Source organism: Halichoerus grypus, chromosome X, assembly GCF_964656455.1.
Source record: "Halichoerus grypus chromosome X, mHalGry1.hap1.1, whole genome shotgun sequence".
Lineage (NCBI taxonomy): Eukaryota > Metazoa > Chordata > Mammalia > Carnivora > Phocidae > Halichoerus > Halichoerus grypus.
In genome coordinates this window covers 99,070,726-99,088,264 of record NC_135727.1, presented here as the reverse complement: position 1 = coordinate 99,088,264, position 17,539 = coordinate 99,070,726, and the positions used below count along the sequence as shown (strand labels likewise).

General features: G+C 38.3%; 1 protein-coding gene across 1 annotated transcript in view; it reads left to right on the top strand.

The window, feature by feature from the left end:
* The window catches only part of OTC (ornithine transcarbamylase), a 60,947-nt gene that overhangs the window by 1,355 nt on the left and 42,053 nt on the right, over positions 1-17,539 (top strand). The window contains exons 2-3 of the mRNA XM_078064162.1: positions 10,486-10,624; positions 12,078-12,159. Of these exons, the coding sequence (XP_077920288.1) occupies positions 10,486-10,624; positions 12,078-12,159 (221 nt within the window). The remainder of the gene's footprint in view (positions 1-10,485; positions 10,625-12,077; positions 12,160-17,539) is intronic.

Below are 17,539 nucleotides of genomic sequence, written 5' to 3'. Positions count from 1 at the left end.
GGTTTTGGAGTCTAAACTAGATTCAAAGCCTGGCACCACCACTTGCTGGCTATATTGACCTTGAGCAAGTCACTAAAATTTTCTGTAATGTTGCTTCACCTATAAAATGGGAAAAAGAGTAATATCTGCTCTGCTTACATCACAAGGTCGTTCAACAATTCATTTAATAAATACTTATTGAGCACCTACTTTGTGCCACACTCTCTGCAAGGTTTGGGGATACAGTGGCAAAGAAGGTAAGGAAGGTCCTTCATACCAGACACATGAAGTCATAGTCTACTGATAATCAGTGAGATAATATGTGTGAAAACTGTAAAGTGACAGACGAATGTTCATTATTTTATTATTCCATCCCACTGAGGTACATCAGATAAAAGTATGATGAAATTTTATTCCCGAGTTTTTAACAAAGAATCATCACTGAGCTGAAAATAATCAACTGAATGAATAACCAAAGCTTGGAGCTTAAACTTATACTCTTCTTTGAAAATTACAGTGATGATTGATTTTTAAAATAAGGACAACAAGTTCAATTTTTGCAAGTAAAACCCCTTCCAAACATTTGGGCTTCTTTGGTATTTACTAATATTCTATCGTCTCTATCCAATAGCCAGACTGTAATTCACAGAGTCTTGGCGAGCCATCTCTCACAGTGAATGGGGGCTGAGGCAAAAGCATGGCTAAATCAGCCTGAATCTATACCTGCTATTTGAAAATATGAAAGCCTCGAATCACCCATGTCATTAGAAACTTAAGAGCATAAGCCTCTTGTGAAAATGGGATAATGTTGAAATGGTATCGTTCTCATGTGGCATGGGTATTTTTTTTCCAACTATTTTAGTTAGCTATGCTACCTGCCAGCGAGATGAACTCAGAATTGCTGATCTCCAGTAAGACCTCTGGCTTTTGATGACCTCTCAACAACAGAGAAAAGCTCCTTGTCAACTCTGCCTGTGTTGTACTTTTACTTTGATTTTCAGCCTTCCACCGAGATTCGAGCTCTTTATTTCCTCCATATCTCTTGGGAAAGGTGGAGAGACCTTGCTATAGAATGTACCACATGATCTTAACACTAGAGCATAATAAGAAATGTGTGGTGAGGTTGTGGCAATGCCACAAAATAGGGACTGCCCAGTTTTGAAGTGAGCAGCCATATTGCCATGGACAGGATAAAAATAACAGCTTAAGTGAGGCTGAAGCCATTCAGGCAGGCTCCCAAATCAATCATTTTTAGTCAATTATTATTTCTTTTTTTCTCCAAAATCAATAGGCTCAGACACCAAGACTGCCGAAAACACCCAATCCATAGGCTTTTCATCTCACAAACAAGGCTCTAGAGCCTGGCGGTGTTTGGATAATAGACAGTGTCCCATGATTTGTTGCCTATTAGGGAAACCACTTATAGCTTTTAAAGAAACCACTAAAAAAATCTCTTTCTTTATCAGAGAAGACCAATTTGTAAGTGCAGTTCAATTTCATCTCACAAATAGAAATTTCTTCAGAGAATATTGAGCTAAGCCACCCAATTTTGTGGAGGTTATGGATTGGGGTGGAGGTGACTCGTTTTCAGGTATTTCATTCCAGACCTCTCTTAAGGGCTTACATAACTCATTATGCTCCCTTCATCCCACACACATACTATCTCTATGCACGTGGACACATGGATGAAGCAATTATAGGCCATCCATGCTCTTGCCTAGAGGAGAGAAAATAATCCTCTTTGATTATTCACATCTTCTGTCATAGCTGAAAATGAATGCCCTTTTAAAAACATATTTCCTGACTTCAGAAAACTAGACAAGGTCTGAGATCAGGCATGGAACCGGGTCATGATGTTTCCCTTGGCCAACAGTAAAATTTGAGTCTATTTCTAGTTTGTTATTTTTAGTAATTTAGTGATTTAACTGAGATAGAAGAAGTAGAGGCAGATACAGATTTTCAACAGTTTCGGGGTTCCAGCCCTTTAATAGTATCTGTACAAATCTAACCCTCTTCAATTTTCAGATGATGGGAAGTCGTGCCAGTTTAGAAGGCTGACGATCTCAGGTTTCTTAGAAACCACCTGTCACCCAGTTATAACAGTGACTTAGACCACATAAGAGCATGAGGCAACAGTGAGAAAGGTTGCGGGTCAATTTTTAGTAATAGACTACTGTTATTGTTGTTAATGAAGTAAAGAAATTTGGAGATAATTAGTGCTTTATATTTTCAAATCAGTATAGGAGGAGATTCAAGGGTTTTGTGAAAATAAAGTCACTCTCCCTTGCATGCATTGCAGTATGACTTCTTGAGATGGCAAGAAAGGGATGAAATTACAGGCAGTCACTGAGAATTCAGATGGCTCCAGTATGACCCATGGGAAGTCTTGCGTTTATAAACTTCATGGATGTTGTGGAAGACGAAGACAAGATGGATCACTGATTTTGAGTTGATTTTCTTAATTTTTCAGATGAGAAATTGAGGCCAAAGACAGAAAATGATCTTCCCAAGGTCACAGTTGAACTAGGACTAGAATTGGAATAATTAAAACCACTGCTCTTTTTTTCCGCTGCTTTGATTACTTTGATCTTTTCAAACTGATCAAGTTGGCCATTCTACCCTTGTACAATCTCCTTTTTAAAAATACAGCCAAAATATCTCAGTAAAGGAAAAAAAAAAACACCAAGAAAATATGCTTTAATGGTTGCATCAATCTGCAACATTAAAGAAAGACAAAAATCTCAGCCATAAGGCCCACTGTCTCCCTCTTATGCCTCCAGAAGATAAAGTCTTCATCTCAAATTTTCCATGGGGATCAAAATACCATTTAACACTGAATTTTTTCCTATTCTGGCAAAGTCTGTTTCTGACTGACCACATTTTACTCGAATCAAGCACTTTCTCTTCCAACAAAATACAATTATACAAGGGAACACATCCAGATCTCCTTCCATGCTCCAAACAATTTACCAGAGTTGGAAAACACAGACTCTTGCAATGAAAGGTTTTATTCTGCCAATACGGAATATGCTTCCATTTTCTAGCTAGGAAGATATTTGGGTAAAGCTAACACAAAGGTCTACTATTACCTTGGCTTAACTTCTTAGCATTCAGTGATTTGAGGTTGAGAAATCTATGTAATTATTTTTTCAAGGGATAAAATTAATGTAAGGAACTAGTCTTGCTTTTTTCAAAAGCTCTGGCTTTAGCCAGACTGCAATGACAGTTTTGACAGAAAATCTGCCCATGGTTCTCATTGTTTTCTCCAATATTGTATCCTCCCTATTGTGTGTTGGCTGAAAAATGATAATGTGGTTTAGGTCTGGTTTACCAAGGAGACACACTGAAGTATAAGAAAACCAAGTATTTTATGGGAGCACTAAAATAGTAATTCTGGCCCTGGTTCAGGTGCTCCAGAACCAGAGTAGGCTGCTTCCAACTGAGGCATGGGGTCTCTATAAGAACTTAGAAGCCATTTATGCCAGTGGCTTTAGCTGGCTGATTTGAGTTATCGATTTATCACCAGAAAGCAAGAAATGCTTGATACAGACCAGAAAAAAAGGGGGCCTGTGGCAGAGGCATTTCAACATGGTACAATTGTGGAACTCTTCTACTTTTCTCGAATTTTTAAATAGCTTAGGAAAGAGGTGTGGCAGCTCCATTTCAGAGCCAAGAGGAGGTCTATGAGGAGACAGTAAACAGGATAGGAACTTAAACTTGAACCATTGTGTTTGCTTTCCTTCCAGTGATAAATTTTCCTGGTTAGTTCTTGATATCTATGAAAAACAGCTATCTTTCCTATGCAAACATTTCCTGCCCCACCTCCTGAATAGAATCGAGAAAGGTGGTGACTCCTCTAATGATTTTTCAATGGTATGACTCCCCTTCACTGGTTGAGATACAATTAAAAAATTTCCAGAATCTACCTCTCTACCCTTTTTGTCCCCAAGTACCCTGGGGACTTATTCTGTACAAGAGGGGCTCATGGAGAGAGGGAACCAAAGTATTGGTATAATTCACTGTTACTGTACTTTGGATTTGGCTCTCATGGTGCTATGGGCAGAAGTTTGTCCCACCAGGTCCTCTCACCAGTTTTCCAGGTTTTTGCACTTGACTCAGACTGCTGTGCCTGAGATCCAAGGTTATAATGCTCTTGTTTCACATGCATATGTCCAACTGTTGTTCCCAGGAGTGTAAATACTGTCTGAGAATAGTTGAGCCCTGGGGAATTTCAACTTTAACAACACACTAGGCCACAGTCAGTTTTCCTCCATGACTCTCAAGCCTTGTGTTCAGCCTGGGCCACAGCCCATACTTGCTTTTCCCTTAACATTAATTCTGTTTTGGGAGCTCTTGGTATTTTTTTTTTTTTTTTTTTTTTTTTGTCATCAGAGTTTGATCAGGATATTGAAAATCCATCATGGCAAATCTCTCTAAATTCATTCTCAGAAATCTGCTGAATTCATTCATATACAAATTGTTCTACTTCTTCCCAGAGATATATTCATCCTTTTACCTAAGAAATATTTATTGAATACCTACTATATCCCAGACATTGCAATAAGGACTGCATATATATTAATAAATAAAACAGGCAGGATCCCTGCCATCATGGATCATATAGTTCAACGGGAAGGTAAAAAGTAAGTAATATAAAGAGACACATAAATATATATTTAAGAATTGTGGTAAATATCATGAACAAAATGAAGGCAAAACAGAGACTACTTAGTACAGTCAGGGAAGGAATCTCCCAGGAGGTGGTATTTAAGCCTAAGGATGAGAAGGAGCCAGCATTGAGAGCTGAGGGAATAGTGTTCTGGACAGAAAGAATGGTATGTGAAAGAGTCCTACAATGAGAAAGCATTTGGAGCATAGGCAGTCCTTCCTTTGCAAGGTCCCAATGTGCAGGAATTTCAATTAGTGCAGTTGAGTCAAATAACACCAGTCTTTCAAGTACACAGTTCAAGTTTCAGCTGCCATAGTATATTAATTGTGAGTAGCTGCATAAAGTAAAAACCTCATTGCTGGCACTTTTGTATACAAATCACTATGTAAATCACTATGTAAATAACAGCTGCACATCATGATCAGTGACCAATCACATCAAGTTTCGGTGATTGCTCACTGTGCATCTGTTATTCAGTCTACGTAAACAGCAAAGAGTATAGTTGTGCTGCTTTTTTCCCCAATGACAAACTGATGTGCCATTTTATAAAAATGAATAACTGAAAGGAGGAATTGTCTGACAGAGACCAAAGTGCAGCAGAGAAATAAAAAATAACACTGGCAGTTACATTTGAATCAAATGGGAATGCATTTATAGAAGAAATAGCTGATGGTGGGATTGTTGACCCTGCTACTGTTTGAGAGGCTCTAGCTATGCAGTCAGAGGAATTGAGTGAAGATAAACTTACCGACATAAATGAGGAAAATGGTTGTGACATAAAGTATAAAGATGTTCCAGAGGAAGTGACACCAGCAAAACACTTAGACATTCAAGGAATTATCAGAGATATTTTACATATTGAAAGTGCAAAGGATAAAATATTGGAAGTTGATCCAAACTTAGAAAGTACGGCAATTCACCAGAGCATAGACAAGATGTTTGCTCTGTAACATATGCTATATAATAAGAAGACAGCACGCACGGTTCAAACTACTCTTGACAGTTTTACAAAAAATAAAACACTCTAAGTCTCAATATTTCTAATGTTTTAAATTACAGTGTAATAAATATATTTTACTCTTTCATTTCCCTACACATTTATAACTGAAAATATGAGAGTGTTTCATGTCTTGACAAAAAATTAAAAGTCACGGAACAATTGTGATTTTTTTCCAACTTACTATTAAGGTTGCTCTGCACGGTTGCAGATATAATGGTCATTTACAGTCCCACACTACCATGCAAAGCCAGAATGATCTGTATTTAAAAAAAAAAAAAAGAAAAGAGAAAAGAAAAGAAAAAGCTTATCTGCTAATACTTATTAGAGGCGCAATCCCAGGGCAAGAGTGAAGGCGATATTATCAGTAACTGCCCTATGGAGATTGGAGTCACAAGGAGGTATTCTTCTGATTACTTGTGGTCTGAAAGAAATAATTTGAAATAAGGTTTCTCTTGCTATATAAATTTTAAAATGGAAGGTCTGGACAAAATGGGAAGATTCAAGCAGAATGTTTGTATCTTCCTTTTATCTTTAAACTTGAATCTGTCAATGGAGAAATAACAAGAACATCATCTCACAGTGCAATCCCAACAGCACAACATTAACCCAACCCTAAACCCAACCCTAATCCCAACTTCTTGGAGTATAAGGACAAATCTGAGAAACACCCAGAGACCTTTTACTTCTCCCAATCTGTCTCCTGCTTATAAGAGCTGGAAGTTGGAGGTTTTTTGAAGTAGCTGAAGATGATGTTGGGTCTCCTCTTTCACCATTATTTTCCTGCTTTCTCTCATGGGAAGGGGGAGAAAAATTAAGTTCCATGCATCCTTTCTTTTTCTCTGAGATTCAACACCACCACCACCACCACAATTCCAAGATCTATGCTATTCTCTTGAATGAAACTTGTAGTCCTGTGTTTAGAAGGAAGTAGATACAACACAACCCTGCAAGGGCTGAGAGTGTGGGAGGGTACTGAATCCCTTAAGTGTTGCCCTGATGACTCAGCTTTTCTGGGCTCCAAAATTGCCAGGAGAATGAGCTTGAGCTCTCAGCAAAAAATAATTCCTCAAAATTAGCATATGAGTGGTTTCTCCTGTTGTCGATGGGAGTTCAACAACCATAGTGATGTTTCACAAATATTATATGTTGGCTAATTGAACATAATAAAAAAATTTCTCAAATCCTGGGGAGCAGGGTTTTCCAGCAAAGCTTTTTCCCTTTTAAAAATAATACTGGAGGAAGTCTTAAGCCATAGAATATTAATGTTTTATTTGAGATACAGAGTCAAGAGAGTTTATCCCCTGTGATTTTATCTTACTTGGACCTTATTCCAGAAAAAAAAATTTTTTTTTGCAAAGATGCCCTAAATGTGAATTGGGAAAGTTTAAGCTGCATGCGTCCACTTCAACTCAGACATGTTAAACCTGTTTACAGATACCCAAATTCAGTTGACTGTAAAAAATGCAAGAATATCAGTTTAAGGGTTTACTTCTCAACAATATCAGTACTTGTTTATTCCAAGTGTTGCTTAATGTTATCACTAATTAACATTATCAGAACCAAACACATAACCAAAATACATATGTAAAAATACATTTTCTGCCTAAATGTCATATCTTTAAATTATCAAATTTCTGAATAGTATTATCCAAATCTTGGACACAGTTTTGTAAGATTTTTACTAGGCTTCAAGTGGAAGGAAGAAAATGAAGGTCTATTCCAGAAACTTGTTTAGCCTGCAAAATATTTTTGTATATTTACAAATTTATTTTTTAAATATTTGGTTCTTCTCAGTCTAAACTTTTACATTTTCTAATGTTTTGTTTTGTACACAGTCTACTAGGGTAGTAACACATATGTTATATAAATAAGTAAACATACATTGTAGATCCATGTCCAAAATGCTTTAATGTTGGGGGTCTGTAATAAAAATAAATTGTGGACCACTGCTTTAAAGAAACTTCAATTTAGAGAGTAGATGAATGACATATTTTTAAAAGTTGTAAGTGATGGGCACACCTGGGTGGCTCAGTCGGTTAAGCATCTGCCTTCGACTCAGGTCATGATCCCAGAGTCCTGGGATCCAGCCCCGTGTCGGGCTCCCTGCTCAGCGGGGAGTCTGCTTCTCCCTCTCCCTCTGCCTGCCACTCCCCCTGCTTGTGCTTTCTCTTTCTCTCTCTCTGTCAAACAAATAAATAAAATCCTTAAAAAAAAGTTGTAAGTGATGAATCACTGAATTCTATTTCTAAAACCAATATTGCACTGTATGTCAATAAAAATTTAAATAAAAAATTTAAAAATAATAAAAAAATAAAAGTTGAAGGCTATGGTACATCTTTGAAACAGGTATGTTGACCAAAATTTTGATCCACATATTAGCTGAAAACACTAATTTCTATTGGAATTGAATATCATTAGTATCTTTTCTTAAAAGATATTTTATTTATTCATTTGAGAGAGAGAGAGAGGAAGCGAGAGTGTGAGCAGGGGAGAGGGTCGGAGGGAGAGGGAGAAGCAGACTCCCCACTGAGAAGGGTGCCTGACAGGGGGCTTGGTCCCAGGACCCCAAGATCATGACCTGAGTTGAAGGCAGCCACTTAACCAACTGAGCCACCCAGGCGCCCCTGTCATTAGTATCTTATATTAAATCAATCAGTCAACCATTAGCCAACTAACTCATAAACCCTCGATCTTTATGGAAGTTCCTTTCCTTACTAACTAGAATCTCTGAAGGGCTTAACGTCACAAAAAGTCAACTGAAATAAATCTATTCATCTATCAAAGACTAAATGAACCAATCAACTCTGCCAGAAAGTTGGATGTTTAGTGAAATATTCCTTTATCTAAGTTATTTGGCATCATGCATTGGAAACAACAAATTGAGTGAATTTGTGATTTTCCTACCTATCCTCTTGTCATCATTGCAAGACATACATAAATCCCACTAAAGAATTTACTCTTCATCTCAAGTAGTCCAAGCTCTTTCGTTAAGCTGAAATTCAAGCATGATCATTTTGTGACAGTTGTTTTACTTCTAGTAAGATTAATGTTTAGTGCCTGTGGTGAACCACAATTTGCCCTTCATTATTCATAATTTCTAATTGTATACAATATAATTATTGTTAAATAGAGATAACACTGGGAAAATGAAAGAATAAACATTTTCAATCTTAGATACTGATTACCCCAAATAATAATTATTGTGATCACAATGTTACCAAATGTTAAAATGGGACTCTTTCCATCTCAGTTTCTGCTCAGGCCCAATAGGTGTTACTCTTCCCTCATTCCAAAGTGAGATGCTATGCCATTAAAACAGGAACAAAGGAGATACATAAGAATTAGTTTTGCAACCCACTGGTGACCACTTCCAGCTTCTAAAATGGACTGCAGAAACTAAGAGATGGGTTGTAGATTAGAAGAGGACTTTTAAAGTGTTACCACTGTGTATGACAGGGAGAGGTACTCTCCCCTCACCTCCAGCCTAGGGAAAGTGGCTCCAAGGGCATCGGTATCTTTAATAGGACAGCTTGAGGACACCATACACCAAATCCAGGCCTATACCTGGGAAATCTAGAGTAAGAAGGACAGGTTGCCTAGCTGTTTTGATGGCAGAACAAGAGGAGAGTCTATACTGGAATGAAACTGACTCTTGTCACAGCAAAGAGCATGAAGAGCTTCCCATGAACCAATACAGACTGAGAAAGAGACCTAGCATGGTATTGTTTCACATGATGGCCAAGAGACCTCTGGAGGTTGGGGAGATCTCTGCAAAAGGAGTCTGGATGCGTTCCCTCAGATGGCACGAGCAATGTAATTGTCCACCACCAAGGACTACTGTGAGAAATTCCCAGTGATGACAGAGTTCTCCGAAGGACCCTCCAAAGCACCCCACAAGAGAGAGAGCCTCAAGTACCTATACCAGTACTAGATTGCTAGAACAGAACCAGACTTTGTCTGACCCTTAACTCCTCGCCTTCCCTAGGCATTACTTGGAGGGACTAAAGGCAGGGAAATAGAGGAAACAGCTCAAGGTCCCTCTTCCCTCTAGAGGGGGCCAGCTTGAATTAGGCATGAGCTGGAAGGAAAAAGGGTGTTAACTTGCAGTACATTTCTTAAAGTTAAAAAAAGTCATTATTATTATTACACATTATTTTACTGAGACTCTTAGGGGAGGAATAAAGTAAGCACAGAGGATTGTTTTTAATTTTATTTTCTGAAAGTTACTAGAAAAGCCACAAGGCCCATTGTATTTGACCAGGGACAAGTAAAGAACAAATCTCCCAGAATAGATTTGAAGGGCGGTAGGGTAAAAAGAATGGAAATGTTTTCTATTGTATGGACATTGTAAATTCTGTTTGTATAATCAATCATATAATCAATCAATAAAAGAGCTAAAATTTATCGAATGCTTATTATATGCCAGGCATTGTCTGATTTCCATGCATTCAATCATTTCATCCTCACAACCCTATAAGATTATTATACTCATTTTCTAGGTGAGGGAGAAATTTAGGTGCAGAGAGAGATTAGGTAACTTGTCTGAAGTTGCACAGTTCGTAAGTGGCAAAGCCCAGCAAATGGCTATTCCCAGCAAATAAGAATTCACCTCCTTCCTCAAATGTTTCTTTTCTCTCAACATCCAAAATATTGGTTATCTAAAATGTAAACCAAAGCCATATCAATTTTAATGCATTAGCACTTTGCAGAGACACATGAGGCTCCGTGTGATTTGCTATGTTTTGTTTCAAGAACAAAACAATGAATCACCATAGGTCATGGGTTTTTTTTTCTTAAATATATATTTCTCTTTCTTTTTCTTTTTTCTTTTTTGTAGATGTGGACAACCACTACAAAATAAAGTACAGCTGAAGGGTCGTGACCTCCTCACTCTAAAGAACTTTACAGGAGAAGAAATTAAGTATATGTTATGGCTATCGGCAGATCTAAAATTTAGGATAAAACAGAAAGGAGAGGTATGTAGCATTTTCATCTTACTTTCTGATACTACCAACCAGCCTTTTTAAAGACAGCCTTTCCGAAGAAGGAGGGGAAAGAAAATATATTAAAATTCCTAAACAGTAGCTAAGTAATGAAATCACACAGTCAAGGTAATTGATTATCACCGAGTGTACAGACATATAAAAAGCATAAGAATCAGTTATTCAATGACAAGTCATTGCACTTCTTTCATGTGGAATGTTGAAATTCATTATTAATTGGATCAGAACCTAAGGAAGCATTTCTCTGGAAAGATTTTATTTTTATACCTTCATTCTCGTCTCTGTGCGTTTTCTATCAAGTTAAAAATAAGGATGATACTTTTTTTCCTGGCAAAAAATTTCAGTTGTGAATAACTATCAGCTATATGATCATTAGGATAATGTCCAAAAATTCATAGTGATGTGACAGTGTTAAAAATAATTTAGATTAGCAAAGAAACAATTAAGTGGTAACCAAGTAGGAGAAGAGATGGGATATGGTGCTTAGCTGTAAGCATTATTCTGCATTTTGAGCAATTTATGTTTGAAACACAATTAATGCAGCAGCTTCATTTAGGCTGCTTAATTGTGAAAGCATTTTCGTGTTCCAAGCTGGTTCAAAGCATTTTAAAGAGCTGGTTTCAGGTTGAGGAAGTTTTACACAACCTTGGTTCTCTTATCTAGTTCATTAGCTCTCCAAGTTTAGAAAACAGGAGTGTCTCCAACTATTATGAGTTGACATTCTCATATAAGACCTGAAATAAGGAGAAAAGGTCCCCCACTACCCCAGGCCTATTCTTCATACTTTGTGTGTAAGGAAAGTTAGCTGGCAGGAATCTATTTGTTCCAGAACTCATCCTATCGGGAAGTCTATCTACGAGAAGAGGAAGGAGGAAAAGCCCCACCCCACACCCAAACTCTCCAGATCGTTTCCAAATGATTTCCAGAAACAAAGCGTTTGCACTCCCACAAGGATGCATGATGAAAGTGTAGTTGGGGCTTCATCTTTAGGAGTCTTAATGCCCCATGTTGTGACAGAGTAGCATTGTTTCTAGCTGAGAAAACACTTCTGAACCAAGCATCTTCAAGGTCATTGAGCATTGATATGGGTTTCCATGGATTTAGGTAAAAAGATGGCTCCAGTTGGAAATATTAACATACTTTGGAACAAGTGTTCAGGTTGAACCCAGAGCAACTAATATTTTCTAATTACAAGTCAATAAGCTGTAGGAGTTTTCCTGTTCCCTTCCTCCATTTGTATAGAACATGAAAAAAAAAAAACACTTTAAATTCACTTTTTAAGTAATATTTTGAATGCTTATTTGGAAGCAGTGATTAATTATTCTACATCTTCTGGTAATGTAAAGAATAACTTTTGAAACATAATCTTTGATATTGGATATAAAATATTTTTCATTTTAATTGTATTCTTGTCCTTAATTTTCAGTATTTGCCCTTATTACAAGGGAAGTCCTTAGGCATGATTTTTGAAAAAAGAAGTACTCGAACAAGACTGTCCACAGAAACAGGTGAGTCCCCAGACAAACTCGCACTTATGCTGAAGAGGGGGCCAGAGGGTGAGGATTTGGGAGGAGTTGCCCAGTGGGGGAATTTGTCTGTCTTGTTAGCAAGCACAAAGGGAAAACACTGTCACTGGGAGTAGCAGTGTGAGCCTCTGAGTGTTCTTTCCAATTCTCAAAGAAGCTGTAAGCAGAAAGATTAGCGTCATCTGTAGGAATTCCATGAAGAATTGATTACAAGTCCCAAAGAGCTTTTCATGTTCAGTACAAAATATGAGTGGACACAAATTCTCAGCCTTCAAACTCATGTGGGTAAGAAATGTGTCCTAATAGGTAAAGAATTTTTTCTTGCTTGCTCCAATTTTGCAGGATGGTGGAAACCGAATCTCTGCAATGTTTGGCATCCTCAGTCATTTCAGCGTTTACTTTGTCAATGTAGGCTCTCCTCTTCCTTTCCCCACAGTCATGGGTAAGCCCTGGAGAGTATGTGAAGGAGATGTCTAGAGCTATGGGAATCTGAGCGTTGGTAATCAGGACATCATCATCAGATATCCACACTGGAGTCCACTGGGACTTCTATATCCCCATTGGACCTTGGCTGTCTCCCATTCACTGGAGTTTGCTTCACTTGGATCACAAGACCTGAAATGTTTCTTGGTTTGACTCTCTCAACCCTTGGCAGCTCTCCATGTCATACTGGGTACAGAGATACTGCAAGGCTTTCTCTATCCTTCCTTCTTCAGGCTGAGTGCCAGGGAGTTCTATAACATGTGTTGCCTCCTAGAGCTCTGTCTTAAAAATGAGACACAGGTGTTATCAACTCTGGGGTTCCCCAGACTCATCTGAAATTTCCATCATGCTTCCCACCCCTCAGTAGTTGGCCCTGGGGGGCAGACAGCAGGGCACAGTGTCAAAGGTCCATCAATTTCTATTTCTGTTGTTGCTTCTCTCTTGCTTCTCTTTTTCTGCTCTAAGGTCCCAGTATTGGAGGCTAGGTGATGAAGCAGGAAGAAAAAACTGGCTCTGACTATCCAAGATTTCTTTCAAATCTACTGTTTGTGCCTGGAATCGTAAGCTATTGAAACTCAAAATTTCTTTTTTCTCAAACTATTATCTCTGTTATGTTTCAAAAAGTCCATTTTGAAACTCATAAACCACATATCACCTCTTTTCTTTTTCTCTGCATTTCTGCTCTGTCAGATCTCCCTTGAATCAATAACATGACTGCCCAAATGGACGAATGGATAGGATCAAAGAGGAGGTACCACAAACAAAAACACATTGGTTGATTCTTCAAATATTTCATCCTATCTACAAGCATCAGAGCTTTCTAGGGTTAATTAATTAATTAATTAATTAATTAATTTTAGAGAGGGAAAGAGAGAGAGGAGGGGCAGAGAGAGAATCTTAAGCAGGTTCCATATCCAGGGCAGAACCCAACGCGGGGCTCGACCTCACAACCCTGAGATCATGACCTGAGTCGAAATCAAGTCAGACGCTTAACAAACTGAGCCACCCAGGCGCCCCATAAGAGCTTTCTAGGGTTTAGAAGCAAACAACTATTTTACGCAGTTCTTGCCTTGTAATAATCAGTAAGGAGGTTCATCAAATATATAACAAAATAAAGTTCAGAGGGATTAAGTGACTTGGTAATACAAATAGCACCAGGATACAGATCTCAAGTTCACTGTTCTTGCTAATGCACTCCCCTTGCCCCTGGAGAGAAGAAAGGAGGGTGAGGGGAACCATATAAGGTGTCACCTAGTCTTTAAGTCTCAGGAAGAAAACAGATGAGAACATTTTGCTCTTTAAAGATGGCTCCTTTAAGAAATCATGTTGACATTTGAGGAAAAATGAATGTTGCATAAACCAGTCAGTAATTCTCATACTCTGCTCCTTTTCAATGCCAGCCTTCTATGAGTTGGGCAGAATTTTATTTTATCATTAGTACTTAAGAGAGGTGTTCTTTTTTGAAGTCATCAGAAGAATGGATTAATACATAGACATTTCTCAATTTTAAGGTTTTTAAAATTAATTTTTCTTAGTTGTTGGTGTTTTCTGCAACTTTTCTCTGTTCAGATGCTATGCTATTTTTGATGTCAAATATCCCTGAATAAGTGATCAGTTTTACCATTCACATATAATGTGGTAGTTAAGCTATTAATAAAACTAAGAGTGAAGACTTAATAAGCCTTCGGGTGCAGACCCTGTGCCAAGTGCTCTACATTAATTACAGGGATTATCTCATTTAATCCTTATGAAAATTCCATGAGGACAAGACAATTGAGGAAAACAGGCTGAAACGGGTTCAGCAAATGGCCCACAGACACATAGCTAATAAATGGCAGACCTAGGATTGGAAGCTATGATTAAATGTATTTTTTAAGGATCTAATTTAATTTGAACAGGTAATAGTCATGTTTTATTCCAGTAAAATTGTTTCTACAGATGGCATTAAGCAGTTTGTTGGATGATGGTTTTGTATCTAGAAGCGCTCTAAAACTGGCACAAAATTGCAAACTGTAACAACAAATACATGAGAAAAGCAACATCTGACCATAAAAAGTTATGGTTCACAGAGTATTCATCATTATCTTCAATAAATATCCATGAGTCTAATTGTACATGGCATCCTGCCAAACTCAACAGGAGGAGAATCTGTCAGAATAAGTAGTTGCTTTAAATGCTTACAGAAACAGTAAACCTCAACCAAACCCATAGCAGAGCATTTCTATAATGCGCATGTGCATCTTATTTGTTGTCCTTTGGCACAATTTTCCATCAAAACCTGTTACCTTGGTATTTAGAATGAAAGTAGGATGTAATTAAAACTGTCTATTATTGCCTCAGATTTGTGCCAGCCTCCTCATAGGAAAGTCCTTGAGGATTCCATCCCCAGCCTGAGTTGCAGAGATACAACCGTATTTCTACTTACCTCAGGGGACAGAATAAAATTCGCCACTTAACTTAAGCCATCTGAATTGTTCATGTAATATTTTTATTAAAGTGTAACATGCCTACAGAAAAGTGCACAAATCCTGAAGCTCACATAGTTCAATGAATTCTTACAGTAAACACATCTTCGTAATTAATACCCAGAAAGAGAAACAGGACATTAAGAGTGCCCAGAAGCCTCCCTTGTATCTCCTTCTAGTTGCTACTCCCCCTACCCAAGGTAACGATGATCCTGGTTTCTAACATCACAGGTTAGTTTTGCCTGTGATGGAATCATTCAGCATATGCTCCTTTCTGTGTGGTTTCTTTTGCTCGGCATTATGTTTGTGAGATGTACCGACGTCGCTGTGGTAGTTGTAGATCATTCATTCCTCCCCCATTCTGTGTGTACGCCTGCCAGGCAAACTGCAATTCTCCTATGTGTCTACTGATGATTATATTCTTTTATTGCAAATTAAGTGAGCAGATAGAAGGATACATTTATTAATCTCGGTAAGTGCTGTAGCTGATAGAAAAAATGCACAAGGCATCCTAAGAGATGGTTCTTTTCATTATTTAACTTTGGTATTTCACTTTCAAGGTGACAGAGAAGCTGGTGCTTTCCAAGCTATTTCAAATGCATCATCTTTACAAAGGTGACAATGTAAAAAATCGTGATGCTGTACTGCAGGTATGAAAGTGAAGCACAGAGAGGCTCATGCTGCCTTAGTTCTACCAGCAAGAGCCCTCAGAGCCCTCACATTTCCAGTTCATGACTTCTATTTAAATACAAATAAAGCTTGCACAGATCTGTGAGGAAAAGAGAAAAATCAGATGTACACTTATTTTCCCAGGCAGAAACTAAGATATTAACAGAATAAACCCTTTGTTCAAAAAATATCCAACATGCATGCATAAACAAATGACAGATAAAAGCAGACTTCTCTGGATGAAGGGTGAAGAGAGAGGCAAGCCCTGTCCCTCTGCCCTCCTCTCCTCAGCAATGGCGGCTCCAGGAGTGGCTCTGAACCCCTGGTACTCTCCGGAAGCACTTATCACCAGCCAGGTCTGAGAAGGTGGCAAATGCTTGACCTGTGCTTTTAGACTGGGGTCTGAGGCTCCTTTCTGACAAGTGACCACAATTGCAGAAGAAATTCCTTCTCAGAGGCAATGTCCCCCCATCTTATCTCCTTCGAGAACTGCTGAAGGCTTGGACTCCTACTTCTTTTTTTTTTTTTTTTAAGATTTTATTTATTTATTTGACAGAGAGACAGCAAGAGAGAGAGAGCACAAGGAGGGGGAGTGGGAGAGGGAGAAGCAGGCTCCCCACTGAGCAAGGAGCCCAATGAGGGGCTCGATCCCAGGACCCCGGGATCATGACCCGAGTAGAAGGCAGACACTTAATGACTGAGGCACCCAGGCGCCCCTTGGACTCCTACTTCTTAACATTTTCTATAACCCCTCTCCCTACCCCTACCTCATAAGTCCAGGCTTGATGTGAGTCTTCCTTGTAGCACAAAGAGGAAAGTGAAAAGGCAGCAACCTAATCCTGCATTGTTATAGCAAAATGACTTCTAGTCAAAGTAAGAGTATGACTTGGAGCAGACTTGCCAGGAGGTCTTAAACTCTTTGAAACCTTCCTCCATAGTTTCCAACCCTCAGTGACATTCATTTCTGTGCTAGGCAAACAGTAGGTGCACAGTAAGTACTTTCTTGGTGAATGTGCAGTATTCACATTTGTGTAGGTGATATTCCCTGTTTAGAAACAGATTAAATACTCAAGAGTGATTAGTGATTATAATCATCACTAAATTCCATCAGCTCACTTCACACATAATAGAAAATTCTGTTCTTTCTGTTAACAATATTAAGAGATGTTTGCAAGTGAAAAGAAGGGGTCCCCTCCCCAGAGTCAAAATCCCTCCTACATTTGTTCAATAAGTATTTGTTGAGTCCTTACTATGTACCGGTATTTATTCTAGGTTCTTGAGAATGATAAATCAGTGAACAAAAGAGAGGAAAATTCCTGCCTTCGTTGAGCTTATGTTCTAGTGGGTACACAGACAATAAACAATAGACATAATAAATAAGTGGATGATATAGTATGTTGGAAACAAGGAGAAGAATGTTCCTGGAACTGAGGGCAAAACACGTACTCCATTATTTGGATTTGGCTTTTACTCCGAGTGAAATGAAGAATCTTTGGAAGGTTTTGAACAGAGGGACATGATCTAACTTGCATTTTATTTTTTACTTTTTTTACTTTTTTAAAGATTTTATTTTATTTATTTATTTATTTTTTTAAAGATTTCTTTATTTATTTGAGAGAGCGAGAATGAGAGAGAGTACATGAGAGTGGGGAGGGTCAGAGGGAGAAGCAGGCTCCTCGCTGAGCAGGGAGCCCGATGCGGGACTCGATCCTGGGACTCCAGGATCATGACCTGAGCCGAAGGCA